The sequence below is a fragment of the Pinus tabuliformis genome, chromosome 9 (genome assembly GCF_031772625.1).
Source record: "Pinus tabuliformis cultivar Carrire ecotype Pingquan chromosome 9, CPIR1, whole genome shotgun sequence".
Taxonomy (NCBI): Eukaryota; Viridiplantae; Streptophyta; class Pinopsida; order Pinales; family Pinaceae; genus Pinus; species Pinus tabuliformis.
This window is the reverse complement of record NC_142307.1, coordinates 718,383,340-718,398,346: the sequence shown is the minus strand read 5'-3', so window position 1 is coordinate 718,398,346 and position 15,007 is coordinate 718,383,340. Positions and strand designations below refer to the sequence as shown.

Below are 15,007 nucleotides of genomic sequence, written 5' to 3'. Positions count from 1 at the left end.
CTAACTTTTAGTTATATAAGAAAGAAAAGAGAAAAATTGAATATACTTATCTTGCAATCAAGTAATCCTTATTGTATTAGGAGTGTTATAAGTATCATCATTAATATAAAATATAGTTTATTGAAATTTATGTGTTATCATAAATTTTTTTTATAAATAATATGGAATAATTAATATTTTTTTATAAAAAGTTTTTATAGTTATTAATTTTTGGACTTTTATAATATTTGGAAAATTGTATTTTGAATTTTATTTGAAATTAAAAATATATTCTTAAAAAAATATTATAATTATAAAAACAATTTTAATATAATAATATCCTTAACACATTTTAGGAAGGAAAGACACCATGCAAGCACGACAAACACTCCCAATGACATAAATATTGTGTTAATGAATATGCAAACTCGTAAATCCGGAAATGAAATGATATTTTAACGTCCACGAGACTAAAAATAGTCTACGGGACCATCGATTCCCTATTTTTCGTCTTTTACAATTCAATCATTTTCTTATTCAAATTGATGATGAGCTATCCCAACCTTCCAACAATCCCCTCGCTGAAAAGACAATGCCAAGAAACTGATGCCAACATATTCCCATAACTTTCTCTAATGTCTTTGAACGCATCACATTCCAAAATGATTTTTTTTTCTAATTCCACTGCCCCAGACATGCAAAATGTACACACCCGTTCTTCCCAAGCTTTTTTAGGCCTTTTCCACCGTCTTGTTTCACACCGAAGTTGATGCGAGTTGGTTTTTAATCGAGCAATAAGAATCTTTGCCCTCCACGAAATGCAAGCTCCAATGAACTCCTTTTGTTGTAGATCACACGTAGGGTTGAATTCCTCAATGTAGTACTTCTTCTTTCTACCCAACTCTTTTCCCCATACTCGTTTACGAACTTCTCCATAACAAAATTCTTTAGCTCCTTGCTATTTGCGGGACATGCATTGAGGTAGATATTCCGATTTTGCATCCATGTGTGGTTTTGTCTCATCCACATTTTCTTTCTTTCACTCATGCCTTCATTGAAGATAACATTATGCCATCTACCTACTCCCATTTGCTCAATTCTTTTTAGATATCTTATGAGCCGCACCATAACAATTGTTTCGAAGGGAGTTGCTCTTGTTTTACTTAACATTATCTCATAAGGTACCGAAATTTTTATTTTTAACTTGCTCATGATCAAGCATTTTTGGATTTTCTCAATTTGTTTCCATTTTGAGACGGGGTGCTGCTAACCCACAATTCACACCCATATAGCATCATTGGACAAACTAGAAGTCCAAAAAGTACTTTAATGGTTTTCCAATCCCATAACTCAGCCTCTCTACATCTATTTTTAAGAGCATATAATGCTTTCTGCCCTCCTAAAATTCTCCTTTTTCTGTAATCCTCCCAATTAAGTTTGTTGTTGAAATTAATCATGAGGTACTTGTACTCATTTACTTCTTCAAGAATGTTGCCTTCAAAGAGAACACATTATGGCTCTGCTTCCTTTTATTAGAGAAAATCATTATTTTGGTCTTGCTAGTATTGACTTGCATCCCCACTACTCTACAAAAATGCTCAAAGGCATATAGGTGCATCTGCGATCCATGGGCCGATTTAGAAATCAATACAAGATCATCAACATATAAAAGAAGCTTTATCACAAACTTCCCCAACCAAACACCATCTCCACCTTGCAGATTTAGCTACTCTTCCAGTTTATCAATATATAAATCAAAAAGAATATCGCTAAGAGCAAAAGATAATGGCTTATTGATTTATCGCCGCTTATCAAAGAAAAGAAGATCAAACAAGGCAGTGATACATACACATAAACCCATTATCACTAAAATAAAAAAATCAAGGCATATTGATTTACCACCACATAACAAAGAAAAAATCAAACACATCATAATCCATCAACTATTATGTTATTAAAAAAACCACTACTTTAATCGACCATCATGTTATTAAAAAAACCACTAGTATTATGTTACTAAAAACCACTAGTTGAATAATAATATAATAAAATTATTTATTTATATTATATTATTTATAAAACCAATTTTAATCCTCATATCTTCCATTATTTGTATTTTTTGAGTGTACTCCTAAGTTGATGACGTTGACTTGTACCGTAGTGAGCATGCACGTCAAAGTGATGATAATCGAAATGTTCGAATCAATGAATGAAGGGGGGCCAAATAATGTGTGATTACTTGCTTAAAGCAAGATGCAGATGAAATATCCGAACAAACTTACAAACGACAACATCTATATAAGTCGGTTCTAAAGTAGACGCTACGTGAGCTTGTTTCACTCCTCGTCGCTGCTCGGCACTTCAATTCCAATTATTGTTGCGGCCAAAAGACCCCACGCAACGCGTAACAAAGAGACCATGGGGGTCCTCCATGGATTTCAACGCACACATCCTTGTTTCGTGATCTTATACTCAACGCCCCGCCTTAGGGTAACTGGGACCATTAATGTTCACAAATATACGGTACCTTGCATAGGTATTTATTAATGGGTCCCCAAATCTGTGCCTCCCCATGTGCATGGAAGTAAATAGCCTAGCATTGAATCATTAGAAAGGTTGTTCATATCAGAAGTATTACCTTTATATTAACAATGACTTTTGGATATTCTATTACCATTTATTCAACTACTTCCCCGTGAATCTTTTTTTATAGAAATTATTTAATTAATTTATTTTATGTAATTTTAATTAATATGTAAATTGATTATGAAAGATTATGTATAAGGTAATGATATTTTTATTTAAAATAAATTTTATTGTTATTTATATATAGATATTTTTTTATAATTGAATCATTTTAAAGAGTAAAATGTTCTAACTATTAATCTCGTGGTATATAAACTTACTTATTTATTAACTAACTCAAAGTTTTTTTCAAATGGTAAACTTATTAATTGAGTTATGTTTTAGCAATTGTATGTTGGGCACATAATGAGAAAAGTACCAAGATTTCATTCTCTAAACACATGAAAACCACATGTCATATTTAGTATTGGAGAGAAGGGTTACAACTTTAGTGTTTCATGGTCCCAATGCAAACAATACTGGAATTGATCTATATGAACTTGGAAAACGCTACCAATAAATTTGAACAACATGTGTTGTGAACAACATTTATCTCCATGGGTATGCACAACTACTAGAGCTAATCCATATCCTTGGGTGCAAACTATTAGAATTGAGCTATATCCACGAACAAAAACTGGAGAGAAATCAATTACAATATCATCGTGCATGCATTCCTACTATAATTCATTTATATCCTAAGGTACAAATTACTATGAAAACTAATCTATATCATTGACTACAAATTGTTAATAGCTAGTTTATAACTATGCACATATTGTTCATAACACTAATTTAAATCCTTGGGTGTGCTATGTTGCTAGAACCAATTTATATCCTTAAGCATGCACTGTTAGTAGAATTGATTTACATCTTTATCTTTTAGAACTTATCTATATCCCTAGGCCAGAATTTCTACTATTATTAATCTCTATCCTTATCAACAAACTACTAGAATTTCTACTATTATTAATCTCTATCCTTATGAACAAACTACTATAATTAATCTACATCCTTATTAACATGCATTGTTATTATAACTCATTGTTAATAATAGTGACCTTGGGCATAATAAGGTACTATAATTTATTTATATCCATGGAAATGACCTGCATATCTAGGCATGCACTAGAATTGATCTATATCCTTGGTACACACGACTATTAACACTAGTCTATATCCTTGTGTGTGTAATGGTACTAAAGCTAATCTCTATCCATGGACACAAACTACTACAAGAACTGGAATGACACTAGCATTAATTTATATTTAAGGGCATGAATACCACTAGAGCTAGTTTGTATCCTTGTGTGTCAACTGTTTCTAGAATAAAAATTGTTATTAGCATTGATTTATATCCCTCAACTTAGATTTTTGCTAGCCTTGCATGATATCCTAAAGTATGATATGTGATTAGAATTGACTCAACCTCAGGCACAAACTACTAATTGAATTGAACTATATACTTCTAAGGTGTAGACCACTATTAACATTGATTTATATCCCCCATTCCAAAATATATTAGCATTAATTTATATCCCTAGGGTGTACTCTTACAAGAATTTATGTACATCCCTAGGCATGGAATGCTACTTAAGTTATATTGTTAATAGTAATAACGTATACTCCTAATCAATAATTATTTGTACCATTGCTTTGTAACCCTCCAAGTGTTATGTAGCTACAACAAATATATATCCTAAGATATGCAATGCTACTAGAGTTGAACTATATCCCTTAATGTGAACTCCTACTAGCACTTATCTATATCTTGGAGGATGTATTTTATTTTTGCTTCTTTTTTCAAAGGAAAACATCACAAAGAAACCACATTTGTGGATAAAATCCCTGGTAAACTCATTGACATGGACTAGTGTACCTTACTCAAAGGGATTTCAATTGGGCCCCTACCAACACAAAACTAACCAAATTCTTAGTAACAATGGCAACAACCAATTGGGCTAACCCCAGGTTGTTTATTACCACTAGGACTCATATATATCAATGGGTGTAGTTTACCACTGAGACCAAATTATGTCCCTAGATGCAGACTACTAAAATTAATCTATATTCTTACACATCCACTGCTACTAGAACTGAACTTTACCCTTAGGTGCAATGTACTACTAGAATCAAATTATATCCCTAAGAATGCACTAATACTAGCATAAGTCTATATTCCTTGGCACAACTTGCTAGTAGCACTAATCTATATCCTTGGGTGCAATTGCTACTAGAAAATATTTAAATCCCTAGGAACACTATCAATTGCATTGATCTATATTGTTAGGTGCACATTGTGACTAACATCATTCTATATCCTTCGACATATGTTGCTACTAAAACTAGGTTGCCACTAAAATTGACATATCCTTGGGTGTGAACTATTATTATAACATATCTACATCCTTGGGTACAAATTGCTACTAAACCTTGATTTTTACTATCAATGATATACATCTATATATACAAATCCTTAATAGAAAGCTTATATTACTAGGCATAATTTGCTACTGGAACCGATCTCTATACATGCATATACATTGCTACTAGCAATGGTTTTTTACTAGAACTAAAATATATCCACAAGTGCAAATTGTTATGCTAGAAATGAGCTATATCCATGAGCATGGATTGCTACTAACATTGATCTAAGACAATATTATACTGGTAAGCAACTCCATACTAGTAGTCACAAGGTAAGTGACATTTCAAGTAATGGGGAAATAGGTGACATTCACAATATAGAAATTCATTCATATTTCATGCTTCATGACTAATAGAATTCAACCCCAATGTCATAAAAGAAATCCCACTCACCATACTAGTAGTCACAAGGTAGGTGACATTTCAAGTAATGGGGAAAGAGGTGACATTCACAATATAGAAATTCATTCATATTTCATGTTTCATGACTAATAGAATTCAACCCCAATATCATAAAAGAAATCCCACTCACCACAATTGCATTCTAAGGACCAAGGACCAGCAGATCACACTCTCTAAGTCACCATTATCACTAATCTATATCCGTAAATATAGAATGCTCAATAACTATTAAAACTACTCCATATCCTTAGGTCATACACTATTAATACAATCAATTTACATCTTTAATGTATATAATATCATAAATTATTTAAACTTTCCAATTACACTTAAAATAGAGTTTGAGATTTGAGATTCTACAGCTTTAAAATTTTAAAACCTATAACTAAAGATTTTAAAATTTCAATGCCTCTAATTCATATTAAAAAATACATCTAAAATTTCAATTCATAATTAAAAAAAAAATAAACATGAAAATAAAATAAAAACTTAAATTCCAACCCTTTCTTATCCATGAAAAAACAATATTCCTTTATGAAAAAATATTTTTAATTCATGATTAAAAAAATAAATAAACATGAAAATAAAATAAAAACTTAAATTCCAACCCTTTCTTACTAAGGAAAAAACAATACTCCTTTATTAAAAAATATTTTTTTAGTGAAGAAATGAGATTCATAAGAAATTTTTTAATTAAAAAATTTTAAAAATAAGATTCCTGGCATAGATCAACGCTTATCATATTTTCAAATGTGACAGGTTATTTGACTTTTTATGTTTAATAATGAATTCATGATGAAATAAATGTATACTAATCCTACCTGTCGATTACTATAAAATCCCAACTCTTGATGTAACAGCCCCATGAAAAATTTCCATCCTGGTATTCAACAAAGTGCTTATACCTGTACATATGGCAAGTGCTTATACCTATACATACTGCTTTGTAAGGGTTAGGCCTCAGACTAGCAATCCTCGATTAGGCATCTCGAATAGATAAACCTTAGCTACCAAAACAGATTTGTTATATAAAACCTTGATATAACAGGTGAACCTCGCAAAAACAGATTCTGCATTACCTGGATCATAAACCAGCATTAATAACATGATGTTTACCCCTCGACCATACTATCCACCAAAGTTCCGACTCAGATAAATATAGAAATAGGCGGAGTGGAAATGCACATATATTTGTAAGGGACGCACATGACACCATGACAACGAGGTATGCGCCAGTACCTTACGCAGAGGCTGACGATCTATGAAGTCCGCACAGGTAGCCAAGAGGCGACATTTATTAATCTTAAGCGGCCCTTTTACTCCAGTCATCATCTTATTACTTTCACTGATTGCAAACCCTCTCGGTCTTCGGCGATGCAAATCGAGCTAACAGTTAAACTGCTTATCCAATTATTCTCTCTCGCTTCAACTAGTGACTTTAAATGGCCTCAAAATTTGCTCTCACATCTCCTTGCTTTGCCGCCCAATCCAATTTGTTTCAACACACAACATACATTCGGCCCGAAATCCTGTCCCACGAATAACTTATGGTGTTTATTATGCATAAAACTTGCCACAGGTCCCAATATTTCGCGTTCACGATTCGCTTAACAGTAACGAGGAGTGCTTAAAGAACAGCCATTTTTCTGTTAAATTTTTCTTTTGAACTCTGTTTTGTTTCGACCTCTGTCAGGCATGGCTGTAGCGGAGAAGATAATGGCCGGCGGTCTGATTAGCTTCAGCTTGGGTGGATTTAAAGTCCTTTACTTGATACTGTTGCTCGACGTTCGGACCATATCGTGCAAAGAATGCACAAACGTTCCTCCTCAGTTGCAATCCCATTCTTACCGCTACGCGCTTCTTTCCTCCAACAATGAGACGTGGAAACAGGAAGTTTATTCTTCTTATTATGGCGCCGGCCATGATTATGGTCACAGCGAAGATCACTTGATTCCGTCTGATGACAGCGCTTGGTCTAGTCTGCTTCCGCAGCGCAGATTAAATGAAGATCAAGATTCCACCGTTTCTTCTATCAGTGCCGAAGAGGAATTCAGGTGGACAATGCTCTACAGAAAGCTAAAGTATAGTCGGAAGCTGTCAGACGATTCTCCGATAAGCGAGAAACAGAACTTTCTGCAAGAGGTTCCGTTAAATAACGTTCGCCTAGACCCGAATTCACTTCATGGAAAGGCTCAGCATACAAATACGGAGTTCTTGTTGCTGCTGGACCTGGATAACTTGGTCTGGAATTTTCGGAAAACAGCTGGTCTGCCCACTCCTGGCAATGCTTACGGAGGATGGGAAGGCAGCGATATCGAGCTCAGAGGACATTTTGTAGGTCAGTTCTAGTACATTCGGAGTGTATATAACGATATAGATTCATGAGTATTATTTATTTATTATTACTGGCCTCGAAAATTGATGTCTTTCAATTGCCTTTAATTTTGTTAAATATTGAATAAAATTATGATCTTTGATTAGTTCATCAATCTACCGCTGAAATATTAGCTATACAGCTTGCTTGCACAAATGTCATTTGAAGTTAAATGAAGATTTGCTTAAATTGGTCCCTCTTTTATCTCTCTTTGTTTATAAATCGCAATGAAAAAAAAATGAAGATATTCATCGTTGTTACGGGTGTTCTGTATAAGCCTACATTCACGAGTATTTATTTATTATTGGCATTGAAAATGAATGTCTTTCAATTGCCTTTAATTTGTTAAAAGATTAAATAAAATTATGATCTCCCATCATTCATCAACCTGCCGCTGAGAAATTCGCCATACATCTTGCTCGCACAAACGTTGTTCGGAATTTGATGAAGATTCGCTTAAATCCGGCGGTCTTTTCTTTTACTTTGTTTCTATAGTATATACCGCACTGAGAAAAAAATTGAAGATTCTTCGTTGTTATGGATGTTCTGTTTTAAACCTACATTAATGAGTGTTTATTTATTTATTATTGGCCCTGAAAATGAATGCCCTTCAATTACCTTCAGTAAATCAATTATAAACTTTCATCATTCATCTATCCGCGGCTGAAATAAATTGGCTACACAGCTTTGCTTGCACAAATGCTGTTTGATGTTTAATGAAGATTTACTTAAAACTGGGCGGCCTTCGAATTATCTTTTTTTGTCCATATACCGCACTGAGAAAAAATTAAGAGATTCTTCGTTGTTATGGATTTTCTATTATAAACTACAATAATGACTATTCATTTACTTATTATTGGCCTTGAAAATAAGTTTCTTTCGATTGCCTTTAATTTGTGAAAAGATTGAATCAATTATAGTCTTTCATTATTCATCACCCTGCGCTGAAATAAATTAGCTAAACAGCTTGCTCGCACAAATGTTTTATAAAGTTTAATGAATATTCCCTTAAATCGGAACCTCATTTATCTATCTTTGATTTACATATAGTACTGAGAAGAAATCAAAAGATTATAGATGTTCTGTTATGGTAATTCGATTTCACTCTACGGAAATATCATCAACTGCTCTTCATCTCATGATCATGGTCCGTCCGGTTTTTAGAGGCAATACAAAACTAAACTATTTTGCTCCGATAGCAAAACATGTATGCAGATCTTACTTTTTCTAAGAAAACTGCCTTCAAACAGATTTTCACTGAGGCCCAATGTTGTGGAGCTACTAAAGATACAAAATTATTATCTTACATGAAGTTACAGTATACTCTGCGACGTTGTTGGCCATCACAAATAGATATAGACACGATTAGATTACCGAAATAGATATCGACACTGGTTAGCATCTCAAACGGAATGGAAAGTTGACTGCAGATAACAATTAACTTTCTGACCGTTCCGCCCTCCATTAAAATTTTAAGAGACGATAGAAGCAATGAATCCAGTAATGCTTCTTTTATGAATTCTATTGATAAGATAAAAATTCTGCTTTACAGGTTGTAAGAACAGGATGTGTTTTTTCATCTACTTTTTGAAGGATGTAATATTTATCTTCAGTTTAGTTACTGAGGTTTTGATGTATTACAGGGCATTATATGAGCGCAACAGCGAAGACATGGGCAACTACAGGTGATGACGCTGTGCGGCATAAGATGACCGCTGTGTTACTGCTCTTTATGAGTGCCAGAAAGCAATGGGAACAGGTTACCTTTCAGCCTTTCCCTCTGAGTTCTTTGATCGTTTTGAAGCCATCCAACCTGTTTGGGCGCCATATTATACTATTCATAAGGTAATTACTTTTTAAGACTTTCCCTTCCATCTATCCCGGGAAAGCTTATTGCATTCTACAAGAAATACAGTTATTACTTCGTTGATTAGGAGTTTGCAAAAAAGATATCTTACCATATGTGGAGTATTTTCCTCTACATCTAAGGGCCTTGCTTCATTTTGCGACAGATCATGGCAGGATTGCTAGATCAATTTGAGTTCGCTGGAAATGCTCAAGCGTTTAATATGACAGAGTGGATGGCTGAGTACTTTTACAATCGCGTACAAAATGTTATTTCAAAATACACAATAGAGAGACACTGGTATTCGCTCAATGAGGAGGTCGGTGGAATGAATGATGTCCTCTACCGTTTATACACATTATCGGTAGGTTATTTTCAGGAGTTTAGCTGTGTTTCACACTCTATCAGAACGATGATAAATCAACATAATATGTACTTTTATCCCAGCTGAGTTTAACCACTTAAGTTTTAGCATTCTGCATATTTGATTTTTCCCGTCAAAAGATTTCGGGTTTCCTACTAGAAAGCTAATAGATCTTGATATTGAATACAGAAAAACCAGAAACATTTGGAGCTTGCACACCTGTTCGATAAGCCGTGCTTTTTGGGAATGCTAGCTGTTCAGGTAAGTCACTTGCATTGAAGGGTTTGTTATGCAGTCACATCGATGAAGGGATGGGTGTGCATATACACATGTATTGTTGTATAGTTGGGCCTGTAAATATGTCTAAGAAAATCAGAGCGTCATTGCCAGTTTATATAGCAGTGGAAGTGATAGTAGATAGAATTGCAATTTTTTTTAATTGACTTTCTCTTATTAGATTGAGAGGCTAAATTGTTATGGGGAATCATTCTCATCATTTAATTTAGTTGTCTTCAATTAAAAAATTGCAAGTGAAGGCAATTTTCTGCTAAAGTTGTTCGGCCTTGCAACTAACCCCATCTGCTGACACACATTTACAGGCTTAAGCACACACATTAGCATGTCACTTGGTAGGACTGGAACCTTGGTTGGAACAATCTTAACTGCTTTCTTTTACTGACCTTGCAAGCCACCATTGACTAACTGCAAAATATTAATAATTTAGTAACTTAAATATCAGCCTGTAATTCCGCACCAAATGCTTATAAAACGACGACTGTTTTGGAGGAATGCTCTGAAAGGAAACATCCATTCTGCCATGACCCTCAAGATAACAATCTAATGGATTATTGACATACATAAAAAACTCCCATTCTCAACTTATAGGCAGTGCATAATGGAAGAAATGTATTTTGAATTTTTTTCTTATGATTATTTTTTCGAAATATATTGCTGTACCATTGAAACTTTCATAAACACTGTAATTCAGGTGCAAGCCAGAACTTTTGTAGTTTCTTGTAATCATCTGATAAACTATTGATCATTGGTTGCAGGCGGATAGCATTTCTGGATTTCATGCAAATACACATATCCCTCTGGTTATTGGATCACAAATGCGGTATGAAGTCACTGGTGATCCACTTTACAAGGTAATTAATTTTATTATTTTTGGGTCACTGCCATGTGTGTGTGAGAGAGAGTATCTCTGCCACTAACGGATCTGAAAACAGAAAATTGGGGCCTTACATGACAGTTCAAGAAAATAATAATCTGTATAATAAATTGGTTCCAAAAGGCAACATATATGTGAAAGTTCAAGTAGCAGACTAATTAAAAGTTTCACCAGTTAGAAGCTAGTGTATCAGACCTCTAATGCTCATTGCTAACTGAGCAGTGACAAATCTCTTTAGATTATCTGAAATCCTAGAGTTCCAGAGATAAACCTCTTTAATAGTCTAAAGTCCTAGATTTTCAGAACTGCAAGAGTTTTGAAAAATTATATCAATGATGACGAATAAAAATGAAACATTCCATGAGATGCTGACTCATCACAGAGGTAGTTTCGAATTTATGCAAGAATGTTCTGATAACTAGGGCATACTTAGATAACTCTTCTGGTATCTGATTACTTCTGTTGTAGATAACCAGTTTGAGAATATGCCATGCTTCCAATAAATTCCAAGAACATGGAAGCTTCACAAATACGTAAAGGTGCTTAGTCTATCATGATAATCTGCTTTGTTGTATGATTCTTGCAGTCTTAGTGACTGTTTTCAATTTACAATCAGAACTTCCTTTCAATAGATTTATTCAGGTAATGAAATGGATGTTCCATCGTTTTAAGTTTGAACAATATGTTTAGACTTCCTATATATTAAAGTGAATGAATTGGACCTTTCATTCCACCTATTCAGCGATTTCAATGGAATTACACAGCATTGTACAATCTATGCCTCTATGATTCATGCCACAAAATCTAATAGTGGAAACTTCTATCACTGCATGAGAAACAGGGCCTAAATGCCTTGGAAAAATTAGACAAATGTTTCCTATGTACGTCACTCTCCATGATTTTTCATAGTCATATTTCAAGTGTTTGTCCCATTCAATATCTGAAATATATCTTGAAAATGACTTCTCTGCCTGTCAACTTGACACCATCCTGTGCTGCAAAGGGCACCTTATATGATCATTACCTACCATGTTTGACACTATGGTTTGTGACTAAATCTTTTGGAAATTCTGATTGGATCACTTTTTGTGTAATTTCCTTCCTATATTTTACATCCAAACAGTGAACACCTAAACTCAATTTTAAACTTCTGGTGTCTAGTACTGTAAGACAACACAAATCCTCCATTTCATAATTTTATTTCCATGTGAGTTCAAAATGAATCCCAGGTACCTTGAGGATAACATATCCTCCAGGTCTGAACTACCAATCAAAATTTGAATTCAATACTGATTACAAGCCTAATTGGTTATAGTGGCAGGACCAATGTGAATTATATGTAGAAGCACCCATAGCATGAGAAATTCTCATGATACATATCCAACCAATCAAATTATAACATCAATATATAGAAGAATACTTTGAATAAATGGGAAGAATTATATGAATTTTACAAAAAAAATAAGTGGAATGATTACCTGGCCCAAGGGTCTGGGACAATCATACACTATGAAAATACAAAACGTATAAGGAACAAATGTCTGACAATCCCACTATGATACCAATGGATCAAACCAAATAACAACATGGGCCTCACGGGGCAAGAAGAACACCTATAAACACTATTGAAGGCTGAAAGCCAGAACAAAGCACATTTTACTGCCAATCCACTTGGAGAGGGATCTTATTTACCACTCTCGGTACCTCACTTAAAGCAAAAGTGTCATCTTCAATGGGAAAGTTTTTATTCATCACCTTAGCCACGGCAACCACCATCATATTGTTTCTACTCTTCTATGTGACATATTCAAGAACGTGGAGCCGCAGAGAATTGCCACAAGGTAGTTGCCTGGTCTCGGAGGCTGAGCCTTATGCTTGTGGGAATCAATACCTCAACCATCCGCTCTTTGTCTAGACCTGATCCTTCATATTTGTCTGCTTCAGAAAGTGCATCGTCAGCAGGCACTCTATTGAAAGTGTATGATATTGAAAAATCTAGGGCAGCATATAGTTAGTGTTTCTTTTGAGATTTTTCTTAAACTTTGACAGGTTCTTGTGATATTATATTAGTCTTTCCTTCAATATTATCATGTTCTGTTCATCATCAAGACAAATGCCAAACAAGAAGATCACAAAGACAAAGAGAACACCATAGATAGGCTCCAAGCCAGGGAAAAACCCCTCAACAGGGGAAAACCCAGAGAACTTCTTCTTATAGAATCTTTTGCAAAGGAGACTTCCAAGACCCAAGACACAAGACCAATTCACCAAGATCAGGTCAGCCACCCAACAAGAGATCAACTTCTTCAACAAAGTCTGCCACTGTCTTCTACAAAACTCAGGGCTGCGGAAACCCTAGGTACCACAGAAAATTCGCATGGGAGAGCAAGACAAACAAAACTTCAGAGATCAAACTGTCCATCCTTCCTCCTTTCTTTGCTGATCTTCTAGTCCTCTTCTAGGACTCTCGCATTCTTCTTTAGCCGCAGATAACACCACAGGAATGTATGGCAAGTGAGTGAGTTTCAAGAGGTCGAAGTCCTCTTCTTTATATAGGCTTTTGCTGGGCAGGAAGGGTCTCTTTTGAGCTGACTTGAAGGGCTGGCCAACCTGATCTTTTGTGGATTCTAGACACTTCTTTATATCAAATAATATTTCGTTTTCTTGATACAAATGCCCAATGGGTCTTGTTACATCATTACATTGACTTTGACTCAAGACTAAATCCCTAGAGCACTCAATGGGTGCTGGACCTAGGACCAATGCACATGGGCAAGAAACCCATTCTAAAAATAAGTAATTTTTCTTTTACAAAAATAATATGTCATGAGCCAAATACAATTATGAAGACCGAAACTAGCTACAAACTTCAACATATGATGCATTGAGCCAGTTGCCAGTGAGTGCCTTGAGATGTTCTTGTTCCAATGCTACTTTCTCAACTTGATTTTGGATCCACATAGCACAATTAGCAAATCAACCATCTGATTGAAAACTGTGTTGGAAGTTTCAAAGCTAAGTCAGCGTTGAAGCGATTACAGTTAAACTTCATGCCCAACAACAATAGTTTACAATCTCCATGTAAGCAGCTTACTTTCTATTCTATACACTCTACTAAGCATGATATTATTTCCTTGTTTCTGGTCTAGTAGGATGTCTGCGGCTATTGCAGCCATATATGGTCATCATATGATCTCGTTTCTTTTCCTGTAAGGTAGCCAGGCTTCATAAGTACATTATTTTAAGTTATGGGTAAATATTGTGTGCATGGAGAAATGCCAAATTTGTTCACTCTTACACTCTTGTATCTTCCTATTTCATTTTATTAGCACAGAAGACTTATTTCATGATATGACTGTCTGTATATTATTGTTTTGCACGGCTTACAATAAACATCATGTAAGGTTTTTTTCCAAATTCCTTTTTTTTAGATAGGTGTTCCTATGAAAATTTCTAAACTGAAATTCTATCACTGCAGCAACTGATTTATTTCACCTACTTATTATTCTCAATAAGTTATTTACGAAATTCCTTCAGCAAATATAAAAATAAATTCTACTGCAGTTATCACACAATTACCCAGAGAAACATATATGCAAAAGAATCAATCACATCAACACAATTATTTTTGGACAATTGTCCCCAAAAAAACCCAATGCAGGAAAACTGGTGCAGCAGATGAGGGCTTTATTAATCTTCAACAGCAATTGCTTTTACAAAGAATGATTTTTACAGAGAACTGAAAGAAAACACCTGAGACTTTCCCTCTGAGACTATCTGACACTTTGGAGACCCTGCTCCCACTTCTGTGTCACCCCT

The 15,007-nt window shown here is 34.6% G+C and overlaps 1 protein-coding gene and 1 long non-coding RNA gene across 8 annotated transcripts in view; one reads left to right on the top strand and one right to left on the bottom strand.

Annotated features, from left to right (window-relative positions):
• The window catches only part of LOC149150703 (uncharacterized), a 307,262-nt gene that overhangs the window by 17,746 nt on the left and 274,509 nt on the right, over positions 1–15,007 (bottom strand). For 3 of the 7 annotated variants that reach the window (XR_016263623.1, XR_016263611.1, XR_016263615.1), the window contains one exon: positions 12,922–13,123. The exons of the other annotated variants lie outside the window; for them this stretch is intronic. This is a non-coding gene — a long non-coding RNA (uncharacterized LOC149150703). Of the gene's footprint in view, positions 1–12,921; positions 13,124–15,007 lie in introns of those variants that run through there. 7 annotated transcript variants of the gene reach the window in all.
• Positions 6,421–15,007, top strand: part of LOC149150704 (uncharacterized) — a 196,150-nt gene continuing 187,563 nt past the window's right edge. The window contains 7 exon segments of the mRNA XM_089445562.1: positions 6,421–6,709; positions 7,127–7,771; positions 9,451–9,522; positions 9,525–9,652; positions 9,820–10,017; positions 10,207–10,278; positions 11,070–11,165. Coding sequence (XP_089301688.1) covers positions 6,661–6,709; positions 7,127–7,771; positions 9,451–9,522; positions 9,525–9,652; positions 9,820–10,017; positions 10,207–10,278; positions 11,070–11,165 — 1,260 coding nt within the window. The 5' untranslated portion in view covers positions 6,421–6,660.